The sequence below is a fragment of the Emydura macquarii genome, unplaced genomic scaffold (assembly GCF_026122565.2).
Source record: "Emydura macquarii macquarii isolate MOO-44397 ecotype Brisbane River unplaced genomic scaffold, CSIRO-AGI_Emac_v2 contig_1253, whole genome shotgun sequence".
Taxonomy (NCBI): Eukaryota; Metazoa; Chordata; order Testudines; family Chelidae; genus Emydura; species Emydura macquarii.
Genome location: NW_027131390.1, coordinates 46,354,530 through 46,381,233, shown reverse-complemented (window position 1 = coordinate 46,381,233; position 26,704 = coordinate 46,354,530). Strand labels below are relative to the sequence as shown.

At 37.8% G+C, this 26,704-nt stretch overlaps 1 protein-coding gene across 17 annotated transcripts in view; it reads right to left on the bottom strand.

The window, feature by feature from the left end:
• Positions 1 to 891: 891 nt before the first annotated feature.
• The window catches only part of LRRFIP1 (LRR binding FLII interacting protein 1), a 167,377-nt gene continuing 141,564 nt past the window's right edge, over positions 892 to 26,704 (bottom strand). For 7 of the 17 annotated variants that reach the window (XM_067548675.1, XM_067548677.1, XM_067548681.1 and 4 more), the window contains 7 exons: positions 25,768 to 25,839; positions 22,912 to 23,082; positions 21,821 to 21,913; positions 21,136 to 21,228; positions 19,844 to 19,936; positions 19,324 to 19,465; positions 13,328 to 17,169 (listed from right to left, as the gene is read on the bottom strand). In XM_067548675.1, coding sequence (XP_067404776.1) covers positions 14,786 to 17,169; positions 19,324 to 19,465; positions 19,844 to 19,936; positions 21,136 to 21,228; positions 21,821 to 21,913; positions 22,912 to 23,082; positions 25,768 to 25,839 — 3,048 coding nt within the window. In that variant the 3' untranslated portion in view covers positions 13,328 to 14,785. Of the gene's footprint in view, positions 1,815 to 4,505; positions 4,611 to 6,560; positions 6,641 to 7,018; positions 7,137 to 8,703; positions 8,751 to 13,327; positions 17,170 to 19,323; positions 19,466 to 19,843; positions 19,937 to 21,135; positions 21,229 to 21,820; positions 21,914 to 22,911; positions 23,083 to 25,767; positions 25,840 to 26,704 lie in introns of those variants that run through there. The other 10 variants (XM_067548686.1, XM_067548687.1, XM_067548690.1 and 7 more) reach the window with 7 other exon arrangements.

The window sequence follows — 26,704 nt, the reverse complement described above, 5'->3', positions numbered from 1 at the left end:
TCTCCCAAAACACTGGTCTACTCCTTCCCTACTGATAGTAAGCCAGATGCTGTATTCATTCAGATGGGATGAGGAGTGTTCCTTCTCTAGCCAGGGAAACACAATTAATATTTTTCTCTCATCTGTGAAGGTAATCTAAGCAAAGCAATCAATAATACTTCATTTACTGGACAACAGCAATGTTCTATATTCTAATTTCTAAATGTGGAGGGAGAAGCAAGAACAGTGTGTGGACCAGAACCCAAAGATGAGGTTAAGGTGAAATTTGGCCTCTTGGCCCTGAATTTGGCTCAGTGGGTGGCAAGCAACAGACATGAAGGGAGTCTAGGACAGTCAGCATTCATAGAAAATTATTTCAGGTGAGGTGATCTCTAATTTTATATCCGGAACAAAATATTTGGGGGCTTTGTACAATCATCTGCATTCCTTATGTACTACAAAATTTCTCTGTGGATGGGGGACAAATTGCTGGGCTTTATTTCTCAAGTAACTGCTGTTCTCCTTTGAATTCAAAATTATAAATCTTTTCTAATGAAGCAGAGCTGTAATACTAGCTGTGAGTCAATAGATTTTAAAAACTGCCTAGGATATTTTATTTGGCTATGTTTTTTTTTCAAGAGAAAGTGGAATTTTTTTTTTTTTTTATATAAAGATGCACGGAACAGTTTTGCAATTATTGAACTTGTATGCAGCAACATATTCTAAAGTGCTTCTTTAGTTCTCAGCTACTTATTGAATATTAGACTTGTACATGTTTTGCAGAAGCACAGATTCCTTACAGTTCAAGTACTAGTAGGTGATTTCTGATGTAGAAGAACCCTTCACACATTTTGTTTAAACCAATGATGTTTGCTTTGACAACGGTAGTGAAGTGACGTAAGTGCAATCCACCTTTTTTTAAAACATGGTCTTATTCTGGTTTATTTATGCAACATTACATCCTTTAAAAGAAGTAGTTTACTTCAGTTCCAAATATAGGGATTAAATAAAACACATAAAAAGCTGTAATTCAGTGAAGCTATTGCCTATTTACCCTGAAATAAAATAGTCTTATGATTGAACTGGTGCAAAAATCCCTCCAAACACCTTCGTTTTATTGATAAAGTCATTTAAGGTCACTTTTGCTTCCAAGACCATCATCTTCTATGGTTTCCACTGAAGGAGTTTTGTTTTGTAATGGCTTGTGGTTCCACAGTGTTTTGTTAATGAACAGCCTACTATGAATATACTACTGCAGTCACTAAATTGCAGATACCATCATGAGAAATCCAAAAATTACAGCTCCCCCTCCCCCCAATTTTCACCAAGACAAAATTGAAATCCCAGTTTAATCTTTATTTTGAACACCATTTTAAATGGCAAAAATGGCTGCTGTGCCTTTTGGGATGACGAACTAACATGATGCTCTGTGTGCTTGTTAAACGGTATACAGATACTGTACTGCAAATGTACCAAAAAGTACAGCATAGAAGGGCATCTACAGGCACAGCCATATGGATCAGCTACTCCTATGTTTATAGTGCAGCAGGTTGAATCTGCGTAGAGAGAACCACAATTTGGTGACACATAGCAAATGAGTGCATGTGTTTGGGGTTTTTTTTGTTCTCAGAAGGCATGATGATTAAGCATCCCAAACAGCAAAAGACATAAGCATCTCCAATGTTGTTCTCATTCCATCAAGTAGTAGTTTTCAGTGAAAGCTATTATTGCTGAGACAGTAAAGCACTTCGATTGGCCTTCATCTTCTCCAGCCGTTTCACTAGATGCCCATTGCTAACTTCAAGCTCTTCAGTTTTATCCAGTGCTGAGCGAAGCTGAAAGAAAGAAAAACTATCACTAGCTTTTGAAATGCTTTTTCCTTTCCCAAAAAAATGTGGCTTTGGTGTTTTACCAATACTAATTCCATTCTGACTTCCATATTGCTGCAATCTCATTGCAAGATCAAGTCTTGTTGAAAATCCATCACGTTCTCAATAATTAAGTATCTGCCTGCACCATTGCTTTGAAAGCCACAAAATATTTTATTCATAAGACATTTTTCCAAACTAGCACACCTCAAATTAGGAATCCAAGTGTAACGATCTATACTATTATGGTCACCATTTTTACAAGACTGATAAATTTTGAACAAAATATACCTTGTGAGGTATTTGAAAAGTCATAATCTGCTGAACATTATTATCCCATGGAAATATGTGTAGCAACACTGTGTGATGTTATGAGATTCTACTGTGATTGTTACTGAAATATGTTGTAATTCTGGGTAACACCCACAAACCAGTTTTTCAGAGACACTGGCCCCAGACAGGTGTTAAAAAACTATCAGATACTTAAGTGGCCATTCTCCCACTGGCGGGAGGTATGAATAAGACATTTACACTGCATCACAGGAACATTTCAAACCTCACCTCCATAACAGACTGTGTCTCACCATGACTCAGCAAGGATGTTTCTAGCACAAGAAATTGAGTTATAAAGTGGGAGGAAAATACTTGACTTCACCTCTCATCCTCCCATCTCTCTGCTCATCACATCAAGGAATGTCAGAGCACTGAACTAAGTGGGGGAGTGTGGTCACAAGCTGGAAGGAGACCCAGCCTGTGAAATTTACAACAGTGTATGGTGAGACAAAACCTTTGCTTTTAAGTTCACTTAGCTTGTAGAATAATATGCAAGCTAATATCTTTATATTTTCATGTGTAACCAATCCTGACACACAGCATTATTATTAGTAATCACTTAAAATTTATCTGTCTGTAATTAATAAACTTACTTTTTTTTCATCTTAACCAGTGTGTTTGAATTAAAGCATGTGGGAAGTTCACACTTGAGATAAGTAAGGCTGGTGCATACACTTTCCTTTGATGAAATGATGGACTTTCTATGAGCTTGAATTGTTCAGTAGTGTGCTGGACAGTACCGGATGCACATTTCTGGGAGAAAGTCTGGGACTAAGAATTTGCAGGTGTCATCCTGTATATAATTCTTGAGTGACTGGTCACAGTGCTCATGTATTTAGCTGGAAGTGAGCTGCATGCTGAAGGCTGTCTGAGCAGACCAAGAGTGGATGTTCTGACAGCACATCAGTGTAAAAGGCATCCCAGGCTAGAGAGTTAAGGGGTTACAGCTGTTCAACAATCCAGATTGTACCCTGGGGAATGTCACACCAAACAAACAGCTTGAATTTCAGAGGTGCTGAGCAAACCCCATTCTCACTCAAGTCAATACAAACTCCAAGAGGAACAGTATGTGTTCAGCACCTCAGAAATTCAGGCCATCTGAAATTCAGAACATCAACAAGCAAGTAATAAAGTCGTTGATTCATTATAGGCAGCATGGAGGAATTGGGTCTTTTAAGAAGGCCTTATGTTGATCGAGTAGGCACTGTGGATGAGATCCATGAGGTTGCATCATGCAGAAAGGGCCACAATGAAGGCAACACAGAGGTTATTGTGTGAGAAGCTAACAAATGAGCAGACGAGGGCCAGAGTACTGGAGGGGAGGGGCTGAAAATATGAAGCTAGCCAAAAGATAAATAGGAAGGGGCGGAGTTATACAGAGCTTTGAAGGTGATGACAATATGCTCAAATTTGAGGTGAACATGTATGGGGAGTCAGTGGAGGGACATGATCGTATCAACAAGCAAGGAAGATTAGTTCAGTAGCTGCAATTTCAAGCCATTTAAGTACTTGACTTTAAGCACCCAAGTTTGAAAATGTTGATATAAAATTTAGACTTCTGCCAAACATGTAAAGTCGCTTGTATGGCCTGCCTTCCGTGTCCTTTACTGTTGAGTGTGTCATTGTGGTTAAACAATTAAAAACTATCTCCGATACCCCAATGCCAATATTCCCAGCTTCCTACTAATTTCTCATTTACACATCCCAGATAGGATCAAAGATTTGTAAGTACAAAACCAGAAGCTGTAACTGAGAACTCATTCTTAATGAAGTTTGATGAAGGACATGTATGGCAACACTTGTAACTGTCTTTATAGTACAAACACATTATTCAAGTCTTATGTATGCTGACTCAAATGAACATTCAGATTTGACACATACAAATAGCATGCAAAATTTAACATTTATACACTTTGTCAGTGAAGTAGAATTGTACTAAAGACTGGAACTGTACTGAAGGATATGACCCAATGGGACAAGAGAGCTAGTCTGTGGTCAGTAGCACCCAAGTCTGATACAAGTCAGAGAGAAGTGGGAGGCATTGAGGAGGACGTTTCCTAAGAGAGTCAATTACAATGACAACTTCAGGGGAAGTATGCTATTGTGAGTTGTCACAGCTGTGTTTGCATTAACCAAATCTGAGAGTGCTAAGATTGTGGCCAGATTTTTCAGCACAATTAATAGGAACAATGCAAAAATAGCCATTTTCCTTGCAGTAACCCAAGAACAGTGACAACTATTGTAAAAAAAACTTTTCAGAGATCTGTCTGCTTCTTCTGTAGAAACTGAATTTGCTTGTCTATAAATGTTGTAACAGTAAATTACCTCTCTTTGGAGTTTGCGTTTCTCAGCTTTCAGTTCATCTTCTATTTTTTCAGCATTTTCAGCAGCAGATTTGTATCGAGCTACTTGACCCTCCAACCGTATTACCTAAGGTTAAAAAGCAAAGTTTAAGAACTGTATATAGGTAAAAACTTCTAATTCTGTCTTTCCTTTGGCAACCCAGTCAGAAGTTGGGAGTCTCCCCTGTGTTCTTACTAAAATGAAGGGCATGTTCTGAGAAATAAACCATGCCACAGAAATGTCAGTTACTGGTAACTCCAGGTTGCTTGTCCATGTTCTTTTCTAATAGTCTATCAATGGTATGGGGAAATGTGTCAGTGTATTAAACAGTAACTTACCTACACTGAAAGTTAAACAGGGCAAACTTCTCTACAACCAGTGACTAAGTAGGGCCATTCTTTCATCTCTGAAGAATAAGTCAGTGTTGCTGACTCATGCAGGACAGTAGGCATAATGAGTAGCGACACCCAACTGTGTTATGCATGACTCATGTACTCCCCACCATTTGCCTCCAGCCAGTGAAGAACTGCAGGTATCTGGACATAAACACATTCTAAAGTGTGTTCTTGCTTTTTCAAAATGGTGTTAATACACATCCTTGAAGTTGATTTTTTTTTTAACTCTACATTTATAGAATAATATTTCCTACAGGTAAATGAAAATATTTCCAGTCTGTGTGAACACAATGAGAGAGCTTTGAATCCCTAGCAATCCTTTCTTCAAAGCTAGTTACAGCAGACAAGACAAAGGCTTGTCTACACTGCCTCAGAGTTTAGACTACAGGGTGTGAATAGCAGTGCACAAAGTGTTGCACTGTAACTCCCCCCCCCCCCCAATGTAGACACTGAGGGTGCTAGCTAAAAGGTTCCTCGTTTGCATTAACGTAGTCCTCTTCAAATGACTAATTTTACTCCGGGGGGGATTCTGTGCCACTGAGCCATGCAGAATTTTTGCAGAATTAATGTTCTGCACAGAACTGGCACTGCAGAGCTCCTTGCTACCAGTTGGGGCTGCTGGGCACCTCAGAGCTTGGCTCCCCAGCTTGCAAATAGAGGACAATGTCAGGGGGCGGGAGAGCTGAAGGGTTCCCGGTTGCTGCAGTTCCCAGCATGCCCTGAAAGGCGGCGGCAGCATGCAAGAAACTCCATACAAGCCCTGTATCCAGCATCAAGCTGTTTCTCCCTCAGGATCCCTGGGCAGAGGGGGTATATGGGTGTCTGGCCCTGCACTTGGGCTTGGGGGGGGGGAGGGAAGAGGGGGGAAGGCTGTAGGTGTCTGGGCCAGGAAGCACCCCGCGGTTGGACTCTGGGGGAGGTGGCATGGCTGTCCATGCTGGGGGGCCCCATACAGCCCCTTTGAGCACCCCCCAATACTTCCTCCCATAAACACACCCCTTCACCTCCCACAAGTGTACATCCCCCTCTCCCCCCCCCACTCTAGCTCCCACTCCCTCCAGCAGTATCTTCTATCTATAGAGATATAACCCTACAGGGGCAGGGTGAAAAAACTAGAATCGACTACAATACCAGAGGGGCAGAATTCCCCCCCCCCCAAGATGGGCCCAGCTGGCACGTGTGACACACCCAGACCAAGGCACCCAACAAAAGCATAACAGAGAAACAGGAACTGGGCTGTCATAGGAGTTTTTTTAATTCTCTACTCCTGGGGCAATCTTTTTTGTTGTCTTTATTGTTACAGACATACTTGCCGACAGGTATTTTGAAATAAATTACCAAAATAATTGAAACTGGTAGATTATATTGTGTTATTCTGACAAATAAAATAAGCAGAACTTTAATGTTGTGTGCAGAATTACTAACTTTCTTGGCACTAAATTCCTCCAGGAGTATACCTTAACACAAACTAGGAACCTTTTAGTTCACATCTGCAGTGTCCACATGGAGGAATTACAGCACTGCACTTTGGTATGCATTGCTACTCAAATGCCACATAGTCTGAACTGTCAGGCAGCGTAGACACAGCTTTAGTTTATCATGTAACTGTATTTCTTCTCTCTCTCTCCAAGTGAAAACTTACATTCTGCTCCAAAGCTGTTATCTCTTGTTCAGACTTTGCAAGTTTAAATTTGAGGTCACTGATCTGTCTGTTGGCATCTCCTAAAAAAATTACAAATCTGTTATCAGAAATGTAGGAACAATCTAGGCAGGGTCTAGTGCATAAAATGCTGACGCTTTAAACTGTTGCATTGTTACTATGTGGGGCCGACTAGTGGGCAAGTGGTTCATGCTCTGTGCTTTAGCATGAAATACTCTGTAAAGTTCCCCTATACATCCAAGCTGGGAGGCATGCGCACTCCAGTCCCTGTGAGCAGGGAGTGATTCACATCACATCACTTAACCATTGTAAGAGCAGATTTGGTAGTCTCTCACTTGCAGGCTCTCAGAATTCAATAGCCAAGTTTAAACCAACACTTGCACGGTTTTATCCATATACAGTAAATAGCAGTTTACTTTTAAAATGGAAATTAAGTTTACTTTGGTGATCAATCATGTGCATATCTGTCCCATTCTCAAAGATTTCATCTTCAGACTGCATATTCTCCATCTTGCCATTCTTTTGCTTTTCTTCCAGTTGTCCTTTTAGTGTTTTAATCTGAAAGTCCCAAAATAATTAATTTCAGTGTCTTGACAGACAGTGATCCAAATCCCCCTACAGACTGCCCCAGGAAAGTTCTGTTGGCCAGAAAGAATGTTCAGACTTAAATCATCTGTCCCACAATATCTGCTGTCATAAAATAGTCTCCTGAATGTTCCTTTGCAGCACTGTTTAACCTGGGAAGCTGTTTGGGAAACAGGGTGTAGATTCTAGAGTAGAACTAGTAAATGACATTGAGGGGACAGAGTTATTGGTAATGCAGTTTATACTCTGCATGCAAATTAATTTTTAAAAAGTCAGATGTTTTACAATGAGTTACTGCATATGAACGATAATCATAATCCCAAAGGTCTCAAGAGAATAACTGATAGGAATCTTTATGCTGCCAAAGAATTTACCATCTATCAAAAAACAAATCAGCTTTTAAAGAAGGTCTGCATATATGTAGAGCCCTGCATGGATACAAAAATTTGGATCTGCATCCACGATAATTAACTTGTGTCCAACCTGCAATCCACACTCCACCTTTCATATGTAGTCACACTTGCATCCTATCTCACCATTTGAGCCCTGCGCGGATACAAACATTTGGATCCGCATTCAATCTGTGATCCACAAAGATGATAAACAGTACACCCTCATCCGTGGATGTAAAGCAGATATCCACAGATTTGCAGGGCTCTACATATATATTCTATCTTGGAATTTTATGAAGTACGGTATCACCATCAATAATTTGGCTATCATTTATCCAGCTACTGTATTTCTATTGCATTTCTCCTCCTATACTGTTCATGAGGAAACAAAAAGATTATCAACCCATCTCCTTGGTCAACTGCTGACAAAGACACTCTGCAGAAAGAATCTAAACTAGGGCTTCCCCCACATCCATGGAATGATAAGCTGTAAGCAAAGACAGACCAGCATGCAGACTGTTTGTTGTTTAAAGGGGTGCTTTCTCTGGAATGATTTTGTTCTAAAGTTTTGATTTAAGAAGGCTGTCTGGTCACTGATTATTACCATCATTGCTTCCCGAGAGAATAGAACTGCCTGCTGAGATAATCATGGTTAACATTGGGGACTGCAGCACAAGGTCTGGTCCAAATGGGCAAAATACATGATTCCATCCTAAGAAAGATGGCTGTGTGACACCAGAGACCTGAATGGGGCTCCCTCGAAGGTGGGGTCTATGGTGCAGTTAGCCCTGTAACACATGCACGAGCCTATGGGGGTTGTGGGGGAATCCCCTGTTCAAAACCCTGATGAAGATTGTTCCTTCTTTCCCATCTATGAATGTTTTTGGTAGAAATCTGCCTTATACTCATCCCCATAAATGTACCTTTAGTATACAAAGCTGAACCCAGCTCCTGTGAAATAAAAACACATTTTAACACTGAACACAGGAAGGGAAGTAGTATCAGCAGCATTTCCAGCAGCAGCTTCTGTGCTTTGTTGGGCGTTATCACCTGTGCTCTTTATGTTATAGGAGTATTTTGTTCTCTTGTAAATCTCCTCACCATGTCAATTTACCAGGCATCCAGCAATACTGAAATATTTTAATTACCTGTTCTAGTAAGGATTCTCGTTCATTAATGAGCTTTTTCAGTCTGTCTGAAAGAGAAAATAGAGAACTCAGTGCTGATTTAGTTAAGTTACACCTTTCAGGGTATGTATTTAATCAAAGAAAATTGTTAAGGTTAGTGAAACTAATGATGAAGGTAGTTATGCACGTACCACAAGAAATGAGGTCACAGACAGGACTGGGAAGGGGTCAGCCAAAGGAAGTTATGTCATTCTCACTGAGCATGCTTGTCACTTCAGTAGCAGCACCCAACTGCATGCAAACAGGCTAATCTTCTACTTTAGGTTAGCATGCAAGAACTCTAGGGTCAAAACACAACTGCAACACAAAAATCTCAAATATCTTTACAATTTAATATCGTTAGGAAGAGATATACACCTGCAATCATCGCTAATCACATGTTAACATTTTAAAATCTCTACTGTTACTCTTTGTAACTAGCTTGGCTACAACATTTTCTTTCATTATATCTAATAAAACATTTGTCTGCATGTGTGTGTGGTTTTTTTTTTTTTTTTTTTTAAAGAAAAAGTCTGGTAAAGTGGTTCTCTCCATTTTAGTCCTTCAGATTAAATATAAATAGGAGATTGTTGGCATAGGCTACTTGCTGCGTTAGATCTGAATTTTGAAGCAATAGGGATCAGGAGGTAAGTACCAGAGAGCACACAGTTCTGCCAAATTAAAAAGATAATTTGGCGAAAAGAAAATTAAAGTGAGTAAACAAAACACTAGTCTCTCGCCTTATGTTTTATGCAATAAGTCATTTTATAAATTATGGAGTTACATTATCACCAAGTTTATTTTACCTTTATACTGAACAAAATACATTGAATCTTGACAATCAAATAAATTCCTTTAGAGCAGCTGATTTTGACTAACAAAATGTTCCTTTCTGCAAGTTACTCAGTGTTTTGTTTTATTCTTATTTTGTAGAGCATATATATGAGTTTGTCCTCCCTATACACAGAGACACAGAATGGACAAAAGTTGGTCCAGTAAAATATATTACCTCTCCCACCTTGTGTCTCTAGTATCCTGGGACCAACACAACTACATCACCACAGATAAGCAGTCAGCTACATAGGGCTAAACTTATAGGTTCTGAACACTCAACTTCCACTGAATTCAGCACATCAGGATCCAGCCTATTGAGTTAACTGCCATCATCAGAAGTTCATTCAGGAAAGAAGTTCTTGCATTTCTTTGAGTTTGCGATTGACAACTCACCAACTAGTTATAGATTTCACTGAATATATTCCTAAGGGATATAATTTGTGTTAAGAGACCTACACCATATGTTCTGAATTATTTAAAATATGAAGACTGTAGAGCTTATTCATTTTTAGATCTTATATATGCAACAGGTCAGCACTAAATTATTACCCTTTTCTTTACCGACATACTATACTTAACACAGGAAATAACTGTGGCATCTCAGTGTATGGGAAATGGGAAAATGTTGACTTTTTAAATGGAAGCCTCTATATATGGCACATCTATAACTAACAATGGTTATTCAGGATAATGCAATAACTCAGCACTGTGGTGTGCATATAATCACACACACAGGTCATTCTAATTCATGAAATTGCACCTTTTTATCTGTGGTGTCTGATGCAGCAAACACACACAAATCATCAGTGACATGAAAGTTCTGCAGCATTAGACATCTACTGTATGAAAGCATTCAGCATTGTCCAAGAAATGGACAGGACCACAGGGATTTTAAAAACACCCATCATTGTGGTAGCCAGGCATTGACATGAAACCACATTTTGTATACTTTCTTGAGAAAGCAAAACTTTCCTGATATGAAACTGAAAGTGGGGGTTGGGGGAGAAAGGGAGGGATGGATGACAACCCACATACGACACGTTGTGGTAAATCCTGCAAAATAAATAACGGTTTCAAACACATGTGCATGTGTCTATACAACAGCTGAGATGCAAAGAGAAATGGAGAGCAGAATATCCTGCTTAAAGGAGAAAAATAAAGGGAAGAATGGAAACAAGGCCAACGAAGAGAAGAGCAAGGAAAGTATTTCAGGGCCGGAGATAGGGTTGGAAGCCAAACTATGCATGCATACATTTGTGTATTAGCACAGTTACCACTGTATTTGCAGCATGGAAAAATATGCCTTTCATGTTTTAATACACCTGCAGTGTTCAGAATGGAAGTATTTTAATTGTTGTCCATCATTATTTTTAGAGCTGGCCCTTGCATTTTTGAGGGCATTTGCAAAGCAGTTTTTCATATCACTCCCCACAACATAGTGGACTCCTGTCTACTCCAATCACGAGTGCTGTGCAATTGTGAAGATTTGGGGGAGGGCAAGTAAAACGGATCTTCTAGTTACAGACAAAGTTAGCTGACGTGTGTAAGGAGTTCTTTAGGTTCTCCCCTTTCCACCCTCCCTCATACCCTTAAAAGAGGAGTTTGTACTGGGGTCTGTGGAGAAAAACCCACTATATTTTTTATTTTGAAGTTTTCTAATAAGCTAAGTGTGAGAGGGGTGGTAGGACTGAAATCCCATTTTACAGTGGCTTTTACAGGTGATAGCTAATTACCCCATTAAGTAGATATCACCATTTTGCTAATGTGGAAAACTAAAATAGATAGTTTGTGACTTGACCAAAGCTATATAGCAAGTGCCAGAGCCAAAATATGGTTACATGAGACTTTTGCTCCCCATCCCACATTTAACCCATGCTGCATCTCATGCTATTCAACTGTCTTAGTTGTGGCCAGGAGTCGCTCTGACTGTCCAGCAGTGTAGCTAACTCAACTGCAAGAAGCCAAGTGGGAGAACTTGCAGGAGCCAATGTGTTATCAATAGTCACATGGGTAGTACTGCTCCCCCACACCTGTGAACTGATTTAGATTGGGACCATACCAAACCATGGGTTTTGTGGACTCGAAAGGCCATATGTGGCAGCTGAAAGCAGGCCACTGACTGCAAGTAAACCATGAATCTTTAGGAAAATTTGAGAGACTCATTTTCAAGACTAGTTTTGAAAGGAAGAATAGTAACTTGTTTTGTTATGAAAGCTAAGAATAGCCCTACCACTGCTAGATGCCCAGATAAACTGAGTCCCTTGGCCACTGGCATTGGAAAGCCCCAAAGGCTAACTCAGATTACTTAATAGCCCCACATACAAAAGAAACTACAGACATGACATATGAACTCCATTAAAGAGTCACTGAGTTTGCTCTTTGAACTCGTGCCTTTGCTGACTGGAAGATGACTCAGTCAACTATAATTAAACCATCCGATTACTGAATCAGTCTGACAGTTGCCATCATATGGAATTATATGGACCTCCACAACTAAAAGCAGTTGTAGCTATATATTCTATGGAAGTATTGCACCAAAGAATCTGATTTTCAGGTGAATACTTTCTAGTCTTTGGCATTATTACATAAACACATACTGGGAAGTTTCCTATATGACAATACACATTTTACTGGGTGCCATCTGTGTAATCTTGGAGGACTGGTAAGTAACCATTTTTTCCGTATTAACTGTGGTCCTTTTCAAGATGATTTGCCTGCATGGGACCACACTCATGCGGCACACATAGCCCAAGACATGCATGCAAAATGAGCAGAGATTCACACCAGCAAATGACCAAAGAACTCAGAGGCCTTGTCTACACTGGACATTTGCCCTGATTTCAGCAATTGGTGGCCAGTCATTGATGTAGCTGCACCAGTACAAACTGCTACACTGATGGCTGGCCACCAATTACTGAAATCAGGGCAAATACGCAGTGTAGACAAAGCCCAAGTTTGGAAGAATGGAGGAAGACAATATGACCAAATTACTAAATGAATCATCATTGTATCTGTTTCCCTGGCCCTGTACTAATGTTCTAAAAAGTTTTTACAGATGTGTACAAGCTTCAGAGGAGAATAAACAAATGCTAAGGAAAAAACTAATATTAACTTCCTCACAATCATATCAGAAGTATTTAAATTACATTTCTCCTTATGGACAAGACATACTAGGTGCTGGTGCACAGTGACCGAACTAGTATTTTGGCCAGTGGACTAGACATCATTCTAACCTATCCAACTATAAACGACTTCTTAATCATTGACAAAGTCTAGTAAGCACATTTATTTATATTCCATTTGAGATTCAAGCAATGGAAAAATCTTCATATTAGTTAACTCTTTGAAGACCTATAGCAGTTTATCAGATTAATATTGTAATGATTATATTCCAGTATTAACATTTATTGTCCTCAGTCTTAATGATTGCAGTTTCTGTGTAAATGAGCACCAAAGCTGCCGTCAGTGTCAGAAAGGAAGCCATGTAAAAGGCGCTGTAGGTTTAAAATTACTGACTCATGCAATGTCACATTAAGTTCCTGGTATTTGGAGGTCAAGGTTTCTTAGCAGAGCAAAATCACATTAATTCTCCGTCCTTTGCATGGATGAAAAATTGTCAATAAGAAAGAAGCTAGACATTTAGAGAAATTATAATACATAAAGCAGCTGAGGGGCCACTGTGCAATGCCTTTTTTACAAAAAAGCTTTCAGAATCTATCATCAGTTTAGATTGAATTTTATGCAGGTTTGCAAGTAGTTCTCTGGACAGGTATTTTAAAGTATAAAATAAGTTTATTTCACTTATATACAGCTCAGTACATTTGTGATATACATCTTGAATCTTTTCAATCTATTTGCACTCTACTAATAATTTTGAAACAGCAATACAAGTAGTATCTTGCTATAGACCGCCCAGAACTCTCAGTTTGCATTCCCTTTTGATTTTCATTGCTTAAAACAAGTTTAAAAGAATGTTTCCTTTTGCAAAAACATTTCTTCCCAGCTGGTTCAAAACGTGCAAATGAGACATACTGCTAAATCAATAAATCTCTACAGTTTATAGTCAGCTTTTGATAGATATTTTCAAAAAAGGCAGGGCTGGCTACATGGGCACTAATACATAAAGAGCAATACCAATTATCTGATTAAGACAGACATTCAAAAAGATTAAGACATTCAAAATTGCCTTCATCCTGGCAAGGACGAAGGAAAAAGTATACTCAGATAAAAAAAACATTCTTTCAGAACCAGGTTTTTGCAAAAAAGACAATGCAATATGGAAATGCAATTTAAACGAACTTTCCTCTAAGAAAAATAGATATTTTATCATACTATTAACTTTGCAATAAAATGTATTTGACAGAAAATCTACACACACATTAGCAGGTGTACCAACACATTGCTAGAAAAAATAAAGCACATGTGAGACATGTTGTAGAAGGCTTATTCTGGTGCAAAGTGCCTAGATTAAGTAAACATATATACACTTGCTCCTTTCAACGGACTTGACTTAACTCAAGACATTTATGTTTTACTTTCTTAAATGGTATACTGTTCTTTCAAAGTGTGCAGACTAAGCAGATTCACAGTGACCTAACTAGTATTTTGGCATTTCATGCGTTTATCTTATGTACCCAGCTTTGGAATGTGTTCATACTAAAATCATACATGAAGTGGAATTATATGATCTTTTTTACTTTAGCAGAGATATTTGGTTCTTGAATCTTAGTTATTCACAAACAAGTTTGGATATTATGACAGTGTTTTAATACTCGAGAGTTGGCTTTATGACAGTTACCATGAAATGGTGATGTACCTAACACGAAGTCAGGTATCTAAGTACATTCAAAACACCTAATTTGCTTAAAACTAACTAATCTAGAAAACAAGAGCAATATTTAAGGTCTCTTTTGGCAGGAGATATCTGCCTGAAAAGCATTTTAACTAGAAGTGAACTTGAACGGTACATTTGTGCTGCTTGTCCTTCTGGTGCTAAAATATGAAACTTGAGAGATTAAAAACAAATCTATGTATTTAATCTCTCATGGAAATGTATGGCAGTAAATAACTTGGATAGATTTCCACATATATAGATTGACATTGTATTATGAGACTTGCATACAGAAAAACTTAAGAGTATTCCTAAAGTCTGATTTATTGTGCAAAGTGCATTTTTTGTACTGAAACTGATCAAATGGTATGTAACTTATTTGGGTCCTAGATTTTGAACTCATGATATTATACAGTCCTCTTTAGATTTACCCTTGCCCCTTCTACTACCTTGCATATCCTCTTTGCTTTCACCGCTTGTGTTGCCTAAATTTCCTAACTCCTGTTCTGACGAGTATTCATCAGCTATTTTTTCCATATTATTGTTATCTAACGCTTTTTCGTTTTTAGTTTGGTCCTCCATCAGATCACATGCTTTGTCTGTAGTTTCAGGAGATGATGTATCAGTTTGCAGATGACCAGCTTCTTCAGCTTCTTTTTCCTGCTGGATACTAGCATTGCCTTCAGTAACCATGACCTCATTCTCAACTTCATGTGCTCTGCCTTGATGAGTTTCCTCCTTTTCACCTTCTTCTGTTTTGGCAGTTTCTGTGACTACTTCATTTTCCCTAACTTCCTCCAACTTTTGTGTATTAACTTTCTCAGCATCATGTTTTCCATGAGTTTCTAATATCTGCTCTGATTCCTCATCAAAATCAAAATTTTCACCATCACCATCCACTGTTTCCTCCTCTTCACCCTTCACCCCGACTTGTTCAATAGGCTTCTCATCCAGCTCTGCTTTCTGTGTCCTGAGGCAATCAGCATCTTCCTCAACATCTGGAACAACCTCCTGTTTCTTAACTTCTTGTACATCATTCTGCTCTGCTATTCCTTTATTCTGGTCTTCCTCATTCTCATTTTCCATCTGTTTTTTATCCCCTTCTTTTCTAGCAAGTTGGCATGCATCATCTAACATAGTGTTCTGAACTTCCATTTCCTTTCTGTTGCCTTCAATGGCTTCACTAAGTTGCTGTGATGGTTTTGTGGTATTCTGCAATGAACTGTCATTGGAAACAAATGTATCATGATGCTGGTCTGGAAGACGGAGCTTCTCGCTGCTTTCCACTGATGCCTCTTTATCATCAACTTTCTCTTCAATAATTACACTAACAACTTGAGTCGATTCCTGTCTAGATTCATCTTCCTCTTGTTTAACTACTTTCTGCATTTCATTTTCTACAGTCTTATCTTTTTCTTGTACTGGACTGTTCATTTCTTCACTACACTTAATTGTTTGGGTTTCTGCCTGTGTTCTCTCATTTTCCATTGAATCAATTCTACTTTCCTTTCCTTTCCTAGATTCATCCCACATTTCTGTGTTTGACTCCTCAATTTCATGATCATTAAGACTAGTAACTGAAATAGTTTCTTGGGATTGAATTTCTTTCATATCTTGGTCCTGCTCTGTCTGATGTGATTCACCCTCATTTACCTCTGCAAATTCATCTATGGATGCCATGTCCAATATGCCTGTCAGTTCTTCCATCCTTCCCATGTCTTTTATTTGTCCCCTCATAGCAATATCCTTTTCATTCTGTGCCTCATCTTGCATATTTCCTTCCTCTTCTGCTAACATCAGATCATTCTTTGAAAAAGTGGATAGAGTTGGTGTTTCATCTGGTTTTTGTTCTTTTACCATTGTATCTGGAGCGATCTCACTTTTACATGCTGCTTCTCCCTCCTCTTCCATAAAATCTACATCTTTCCTTTCCTGACCTTGAACTGTATTTCCAGTCTTATTTTCTTCAGCTGCATCACCCTCATTTTTACCACTCTCTACTTTAGCAGTTGGCCTGTCTATGCACTCATCATCTTCATCAAGCTGTTTCTCCAAGCTACTCATGACTTCATTTTCAGTGCTTTCTTCTACTTGACAGAGACTTTCAATGTGAGCCTCCACATGTGGTTCTTCAACATGTGTACCTCCTCTTGCGCCTTCTGGTGATTCTGACTGATCAGAAACTGACGCTTGGCTATTACCCACAAAACCAAGAACTTCCTGAAATATTTCTCTACTGTCTTCTCTTTGGCAAATTGCAGAATCCTCTTGTTTTACTTTCTGCTCTTGTGCAACTCTTTCAGATTCATGCTCTGTGTCTAAATCAGTAGCTCTTCCCTGAAGAGTCTCAATAACCTGACTTTGCAGTGTACCTGTTTCCCAATTCTCATTAGTCAAGGGATTTAAATCACTACTATCTTCAGCTTCCTTACTACTAGACTGTTCTATGCTATCACCTCCTGATTCTGTTTCCTTTCTCAACTTAATTACATCACTATTTTCAGTGGAAGAAACATTTCCTAAAACATGTTCTGGATCGCTTTGAATTTGTTCCTCAAGTCCACTACTCAACAACACTGTTGATGTGACATCATTGTCTTCAATGGTTTTCTCTGCCTCTGTATTTTCATCAGCATGCAATGTCTTTATCTCCATACATTCCTTTACAATTTCCCGCTCCTCAGACTCCTCTTTGTGTTCCTCATTCTCAGTATTCTGCAAGATTTCTCTTTTCCCCACATCCTCCAAAATCTCATCTTTCATCTCCACTTCATTGGCTCTTCCTAAAAGACCATTAAGAAAGTTGAAGGGTCTACACCATGGGGTGACTACTTAAGTTTGTTAAACATTTAACACTTACCTCCCCCACTTAAAACCCAAAAGAGAAAATGAAAGAATCGGTTAATAAAAGATCAGCTTTTGCCAATTACGTGAGGCAAAGCAGCAATTGAATTAGTAAATTCTCTGATGAGTGAACCCCCCGCTTCCCAAAAGCAAGAATTATATCTGATTCTGGCATTATGTCTTTATAAGTTAAAGATTTCTTTAGCTGAAGCTGTGTGAAGTACAGCTTTTGTAAATAAGAACTTTTCTTCAAGCAGTGCAGTTTATTAATAGTAATATTAAAAAAACTCACAGATTTAAGATTATGATACCAGGGTAGAAGGGGTTTTTGCTGCTAATAAGTACAAGCTATCTGATCCACAGTATGCACCATATTTTTAACCCTCACATTGCTCTATACTGTACTATAATTGCAAAGTTGTGTTTGTTTGATCGCATTACAAGCAACTTACCTAGTACTCAGCAATATTTTATAGCTATTCACCTAAAAAAACAAGCACTATTTTATAAATAAGTGCATATAATGAGCATTATGGAAGGTGGGATCTGATTGGCAGACAAATGTTTTGAGTCCAAGGATATCAGACATAACCCAAAAAACTGAAGCTCAGTTATTTAGCTTCTTCCAACTACTGCATCCATCCAAAAGGGATTATATTTCTCAAGATTTTTTTTAAAATATAATTTTTCTTCCAATTTACAGCACTTAAAGAGCAAAAAAGCAGGTGTTAACCAGCACTCAATGTCAGGTATTAGCTTTCGTTCCTATGACATACCTGTTTCCATAGAATCAGAATAGGTTAGAACAGACTAGAGTTTTAGATACAACTTTAAATAATGTTCTCATACCCTATTTTTTGTTGTTTCCACCCAATGGAATGAGAAAAAGCTGCCAATAGCTAAAACTGAGACAACCCTCAATTGTAATTAAATGGTTGTCTGCCTGTTGAGATTTGCTAGTATTTCAATTTAGAAATAAAAATCCAATATTTCCGCCTCTTCCATGAGTGTAATGAGACAATGAAAAGTTAAATAGCTAATGAGTTCAGATTCTGACTATACAGCATAATTGCAAAGTCAGAATCTTTGCCAATCAACCAGATTCCTCCTTGTCTGAGGATACACATATATAATATATACTTCCTGTATACACTGCTGAGCATATAATTGTTATAAAATTTCCAGCAATATAAATTGCTTTATACTTAATAGTACTAGATATTAAGAATTTAGAACTACTATATTAAAATGTCTTGCCAACAGCACACTGAACTACTGTAGAGCAAACATTTATGTTCTCAAATAATATATTGGTTTCAGAATGTGTATACTAAATTTACATATATGCATTCAAATGCTCTTATGCTGGTTCTCTCTCAGCTTAGTTCTGTGTGTTAGAAAAAATAATCAAAACAACAGTAGGATTGTTGAGGGCATTCCTAAATTCAGGTTTTAAGATTAAGCTCATCTTGTATTTATATTTGTGTCTTGACCATTTATTTCCTCGGGGTGAAGAATAAAGGGAATATAGAATAAAATCTTGTTTTGCAGATACAGAAAAATTTCATGATATGCTTGAAGTGAAGTGACCATAACCAATAAGCAGAAAAAGGCATAAGAGGTGATTCAACAAGTGGCATGCTGCGTGATTGGTTAATTGTCCAAATAATAAATGCTCAATCTCCAAGCAAAAAAAGTGAATGAATGATGATTAGACAGATGGAAAGTCTAGTGCAGTGATACTCAGACCTCAGTGGTTCAGAAGCCAAAAGAGTCACAGTATAGCGATCAACATTCCCAAAGGAGTCACAGTAGTGTGAATTCATTGTTTCATTTACTATACTATTATTCATTTTTTAAACAGTATGACGGGTGAAATATTTAGTTTTTATATATATTTATATATATATTTTCACAGAAAAGAAGTTAATGCCTTAGTGCAAGCTGATAACTTAATTGCTTAACATTGTAAAAGCATCCACTGTTTTAATATCATGTGCTGCAAAGAGCCTCAGGAGACACATTAAAGAGCCACTTGAAGCTTGCACCCCTTAGTCTGAGTATCACTGGTCTAGAGGAATGTGAGCACTTACCTAGTGTCCCATCCCCAGTTGTCTTGAGGACCTGAGTTGCCCCTTGAGTAATCTTGGTAGAATCTGAATGTCCTTCGTTATCGAAACCATCTGAAGTCTCTCCATTGGTGGCTATTTCCAAGTTTGGGATTATTCCGTGTTTCTGTGGATGAGAAAGAAACATTTTAAAGTCTGGTGTTCAGACAAACAATGACTGGCTGAAATTCTTGTCCCTTTATATTTTGAGCAGAGGTTGCTTTATAACAAAAGCAATGAGGATGAGACTGTACCTTGTTCACAGTTCTGACAGAACAGATCTAATCACCTTTTTAATGTAGCTCTGTTGGCTCAATATCTGAAATGTCCCTTGGGCAACAGCCCCTCACCTATGAGCACTTACAGACTTTCACTATATTAGGAATACCAGCTATCACAGAAGAGATAGCTAAGAAGCAAATTCGATTCAGTGCACTGTAAGAGACCAGCAACTGATTACTTAACTGCTTTAGCAACAAGAGTTTCTTCTGTTCTTACTGCATACCTTCAGTTGTTCTTTCAGCACAACCACCTCATCTCTGAGGTCATCCCGCTCACTCCTTATGGAATCAAAGAACTCTTTCTGCCTCTCTAACGCCTGAGTGTTCACAGAGCAAACAGATAGAAGGCGGGGAGACAAGAAGAAAGGAGAAGAGATTTTATAAGGCAAGTTAGAAATAAGGATAAGCAGGTTTCAGATATTCAGCAATTAATGGAACTGACATACATGAAAAGGAGAAATTTAACAGATAAAAAGCTAAATTTACAAATTCAGAAAAAAATGTAAATCCAGTAATCCAAACATTCAGATGGGGACTTCTAAATAAAAACTCAATCCTTGATATCCTGTGCTGTGTTAGGATTAGATTTTTCAGTAACTAGATACAATACAGCAGCTAAGAACACATTTTTATACTCGACTCTGAATTTCCTATAGTACTTTTGTGTATTTTTTTTTTATCAAAATATATTAAAGTAAGTTGTATGAAAGTTGGCCTGACAGATCTCAATGGCATCCATGGAACTGTTACAATCTGTCATGGAAATAGTGTCTTTCAATAATTCTGAAGACGTGTTACTCAACAGAACAGCTTCCAACAAGTTTTGGATGCATCCTATGTAAATGTACATCCCAAGTATGCAGCATGCAATACAAACTTTATGTTATCTCAGCTATAGTGAAACTTTGACCATTTTAAATTGTAGGTTTCAAATTGCTAGAAGTCATGGGACAATATCATAGAACACACGACTTGCCAGGTCTCTTTTGTCCACCCAAGAAAAAGAGTCTTTCACATCTCATCTGCCACAGACTACCATATTCCTCTCTAGAATGAGCTAACATTTCATTTGCACTGGTGGGGAAAAAAATAAAGATTTTCACCCCAAGAGTCCAGTGAGCCCACTTTCTCCTTTCCCATAGTGCAGCTGGGGTTTAGAAGAGTAAAGGTAATGCATTTGAACAGAAAACCAATTCCATTCAACACTGAAACCACATCATGAATAGCCAGTATTTTACTAAAGGGCACTCCTTTCTCAGTTATACATATCCAAGGTGTGTGTGCACGCATTTCACTATGTTATGTGAACTCCAGTGAATTTTCAAATCTGGTCAGAGAATAAGCATTTTCTTGGACTATCTTTAAGGGTAAAGCCACAATTCAAAGAGTATATTTGACAGATTGTGGGTCACACTGTATAGGGGAATATTTCATTCATGTGATTTTGCAGGTGCAGAGTTTTCTGAAGAAGCACAGTGCCAAACTGAGCAAATTTCAGAAGTTGAGAGAGTCCTACCCCTATTTTTTTGTCTTTCCACTCTATCGTCTCTTGAAGATCAGAAATTTCCCTGATATAGCTCTCCTGTTTCTGTTGCAGCTGTCGGATTTCCTGAGGGGCAGGGACACACAAGAAGATAGAAAGCAGGTAAAGGGTTAATCAGAAGACAAACTCAAGAGTGTAGTGATGCAAAGAACAATGAAATCAGGTGTGAAAATACAAAATCTACCTACATGCATCACTCCATAGTTAGCCTCCTCACATCCCAAAGGTTTTTCTTTAAGGAGATGAATGCAACTCCTGAAACCTACCCTTCTAGGAATAGCCAACGTCTCACCATCAGTATGACAACAAACACATTTCTACCAGAACTTTGCTCTGAATCTCTACTTGAGTTTTATCCCAGTTTCCCCTTCCTTCCAGACTCTCTACAAGAAGGATCCCAGAGCACATAACTTATTCTGGGACGTTACAGACAGTGTAACAAGAAAGTCCAACTACAGCCAGTACTTCTGAAATATTTTTGTTTTTCATCAGTCCTAATAATTTCAGGGCTAACAGGCTGAACCTACAGTACTGCTTCAGGTGAGAAATCCAAGGCAGGGACTAAGATTCTCCATGCCTGTCTGAGCCTTCTATATTCTAACTGTTAGTTTGCAACATGTGGATCCAACACATTAAACACAACAGAGAAATTACTTACTACAAGCATTTCTTCTCTTTGCTTCATGGTCTCTTTAATTTCCATGAACTGAAACTGCAATATGCTATGTGCATGCTTTTCCCGCTCAAATTCCTGGAGAGATAAGGAGATATTGTCATTTATAATACAAATACCTAGAGTTTTTCATATACAGATCTCAGTGTGCTTTACACATGGGTCAGTATCAGTACCTCAATTTTAAGCTTGTTTGTCTCTTATGAACGAAATCATAGAATGGGACTGGGCTATTTCAAACAAAATGCTCAATTCAGACAAACTGGGTGGTGTGGGTTGTGAGCTAGGGCAAGTGTGTATCATTTACAGCACTCAAGTCCTGCTAACCCCAAAGATAATGACTAGGAATGGAAACTACCTTTTCCAAATGGTAGAGTACTCCAATTTGGCCAGTTCTTATTGTGAAATTTTAAAAGCAAACCGTTTTCCAAGAGCTATACATGTTGGAAAACACACATTAAGTAATATCTCATGAGTCAAAGATTTAGCTCCTGAGAAGTTACCACATAAGTCAAAGGGAAATACTAGTTTGCAGGAAAAATAACTCAGTGAGGTTCATTACATCACATCAGTGAGGTGACATTAATTCAAGCCAATAGTGTAATATTTTCAATATTTAACCCCATGAATGCCTTAATATTTTTAAGAAGTACTTCTCACACAACTTTCCTATGGCCTTTTGAATTAAGCTGTGTGTGTAATGGTGTCCCAGAGGAAAGCCTTCAAAAGTTGCTATGGATAAAACTTTCCTGGAGTCAAATATTTTTTGGATTTATTGCAAGTCAAAATGCAAAAGAAATATATAAAGCTATACTGATTAGCATGTATGAGAAAAAATTCACTGTATCTTGGATATTGATTTGTAAAATGTAAATCTCACATTCATGTGCCTACAGATAAAGATAGAAAAGGCAGTCAAGTTGCTAAGGAGTGCTGTTCAAAGGGTAGACTTCTATATACTCGATTAATTTTTCCCAATTTAAAAAAAATATTTCAGCAGCAGTCAACACCCTCTTCCCTGAAGATATTTGTTCAGTCAAATAACTTTCAGCTTCTCAACAAGTGTCCATACTTACTTTGCTTTTCTCTTCATATTGTCTCCTGGATTCTGCCAATTGTTCTTCTAACTCTAACAATGCATCCTTCAAGGTATCTACTTGGTACATGAAGTTTGTTTTCTCATTGTCTAGTTGAGCATTAGACACCATAGCCTTTTTATACTTCTCTTCAACTTCTGCTAGAGAGTCCTGAAGACAAGAAATATGTATCTGCAGTAAGGGGTTACTTCAAAGAAAACACCTTTACACTTTGCAAACCAAGGTCTTAATATGTAGCGAAGAATCTAAGTACATGCTTAACTGTAGACATGTGAGCAGTCCCACTGAATCAACTGTTAATCATGTGATTAAGTAACTTTGCTGACTTGGACGCCAAACTTGGGAGAAGAGGTGGTAATAGCTATGCTTTTTGCTTTCTTAAATTAGGACTGTGTAGCTGTATATTTATTCAAAACTTGCAGCTACTGTACACTACATTTTGGCTATACCTGTACTTAAAATGCTACAGTGGCACAGCTGCAGCACTTCAGTATAGACACTCACTACAGAGACGGGAAGAGTTCTCCCATCACTGTAGTTAATCCAGGGTGTGGATTTTTCACACACCTAAGATACGCAGCTATGCCAATGTAAGTTTTCAGTATAGACCAGTGCTTTATACTCTATTTTTTTGTTAGAATTTTGCTTTAGATGAAGTGTGAAACAAATCAGTTTTTTCCATGCTTACCCCTTATTTATTAGATCCCCTTTCTCAACCTGGTTTACCAAGATCAGATTCCTGCCCCCGCACCTCCCAGGAAATCAGATTGATTAATTCAGAAGCTGAGCATGAGAACAATTCAGATGATAATATCTGAAATGCTGGCAATATAAAGCGGTACCATTTTTCATGTTACATTGCAGGTCTAAAACCTCTCCAGGTATACAATTTGAATTAAGACCATTCTAATAGCAACTTTCAAAAACACAGCAATGTAAGCATGCAGGCAAGAAACAAAAGAGGTGCCTATATAGATGTCTTAATTTAAAGCTATGATCAACGATCCACCAATTTATTAAGTCATATTGCTAGCACTATACAGAGACCCATGATACATTTTGGATATTTATAGTATTCCATTTCTACTAAATCCATACAAGTTATAGAGGAAATATACAGACTTTTAAATGTGAAAAGATGACATAATACATACATTTCATATTAATATATTTTTAATACTATTAAAAACTAGGGCAATTTGATACTTTAAAGGTACAAGAACTTGTATCTCATTAAATGCGAATGATGTTACTGATGCATGTCGCAGTTGTACTGTATAAGACAAGAAAATATCAGTTGCTGAAAGGGCAATCAGGGATCAAAGCAGGGACAATGTTTAATTAAACCCTTAAAATTAGTTGTCACGAAAGCACACACTGTTAAGGGTAAATGCAGAATCATTAGTACAGTATTATCAAATTGTATGCCAACCCTGGACTATCTACCTGACATTTAATAATAATTCTAAGTTTGAATACAGTGTAAAATCACTAAAGAACTATCCTAAATCAGAGGGAGGTTTCAATCTATTCACTATTTAATACTTCTATTTTGTGATGGAATGGGATCATCTAGTCTTTTCCTGGCAACTTCTGAAGAAAGTTACTATATCTGGAAATGAATTTTTAATTAAGTATATGTTCCACATTCTACACCAAAGCAAGGCCAGAGGTGACTAAGCAAAACTGAAGTTGTTGGGTCTTTGAAGACATTTGCAGACCTGCAATATGATTATGGACAGATATGCTACAAATGCACTTGAAGAGAACTTTACAAAAATCTAGTTCACTTATTCTCAAACAATAAGGTAGATTATTTCGCAGAATATACTATATATTTTGTGATCTAAAAGAGAAAAAAATTTAGGCTTTCATATATCTAAAAGATGCAAAAAAGCACACAATCTATTTCTTCCACTTGCAGGTCACCTAAGATGCCAGTAACTGTACATCTTGTACTACTGAACAGATGAGGAAAAGTATGAGAGAAAGCTTTAATTTAACAATTCTCTAAATATGTACTGCATTATAAAATCCGGTATGCCAAGTCCCCAACACACTCATCTTTACATGCTTTCTGTTTTCAAAATGTGAGCCAATGCAGTTGAATATACAGGGTATAGTGTTAAAATGATACATTTATTTAGTTGCTGCACCAAAATCCTTTTGTACATTAATGGAATTTGTAGGCATTCCTCCCCTGCAGCTGCTGTGACAGTTTGCCCCATACAGTACTGGGGTTCTAACAAGGACTGCTTGTATGGCATGAGATATAATTGCCTCTCCTTTAAGCGTGCATAACTTACTAATTGTTTTACTGGGCCTCACTATCAAATGCTTTTTAAAATACATTTACAGTATTTAACTTTGATTTCCCATGGCACTGAACTCCACAGGTTGGTTATATGCTTAATAATCAGCATTTACTTTTTTAATTTTACCCTCAAATTTTGAGTGATTTCTTGTTCTTGTATTATGAATGTGTTTACAAAGGAATATCTGATCAGTTTTCTATATACTCTAATCTTTATATTACAATTTTTGATGGAGAATTAAAATACATTCTCAAGACACCAAAATAAGACACGCAGTAGTAAAATTTCTGATTAATTTGCTACAGATGTTAATACAATATTTACATGTGCTGATTGTCCAAAGAAATGATTACTGTCATCAGAATGGAAAGCATGTTTTCCTCACAGACTAAATGCTTTTAGTCAATTCACACCTTCGCGCAAAAGCATGCAGGTTAAATTCTAGTTCGCTCTCTCACTGTGCCTCTCTGAAAGTTTAGCTGATGTTAATAATATCACATGTTCTGCAGTAAACCAGTACCTTCATTTCTTTCAATCCCTGAATGTATTTGCCTTCTACATCCTGAATCTGGTCCTTTAACTCATTGATATCCTGAGGGAAATGGCAAGAAAAGTGAATGATGTCAAGAAAACTAATGGGCAGTAGTCACAGCTGAGTGAGAAGTTGGTGTTTGAAATTCCCATTTACAGACACGTTTCTATTATAGTTAGTCTTCTAAACTTCATTAAAAAAGTTTTATAGGCTTTTCAGCCAATCACCTTTCTTGATTAGATATATATTCCTGTGTTAATCATTCAGATTGGAAAAATGGGATGATTTCTTGAACAATAAGGATAGTCTTGTGGTTAAAGAACTAGATTGTGACTCAGGAGATCTGAATTCTGTTTTCAGCTCTGTCACAGCCTGTAAGATACTGGGCAAATCTCTTTCTCTGCCTCAGTTCCCAAACTGTAAAATGGGAATCATATTTCTCTACTTGCACCTAACAGCAGTGTTGTGAAGATTAATTTATTGATGCATGTGAAGTGCCCGGATACATCACTGTATGATGAGTGTCAGAGAAAAGGAAAAGGAGTACCAACAAGACATAGTAGGAAGTGTGGGAAATACCACTGGGAAATGGAATAAAGACATTAATTTTAATTATGAGCCCAATTAAAGCTTTACGCAGTCTCACTCCTTGGTCACCTCCAAATTATATTTTATTTCTTTTGCAGTTCTGGCATCATGACAGAACTATTCAGATTTGAGGTCTCTAGTTCAAGTTCAGACACAGGTTTAATAGCAGTAACTTCAGAACAATAGAGAAAGTTATATACAGAACTTTAATAGAAAACATGTTCCTCTTACATCATCTACTTTAAAATGATTAGCATTTCAGTAGGCATTTTCTACACTGTAGTCCTCCATTCTGAAGGCATCTCATATTAGATTTTAATCTCAGGACTACGCAGAC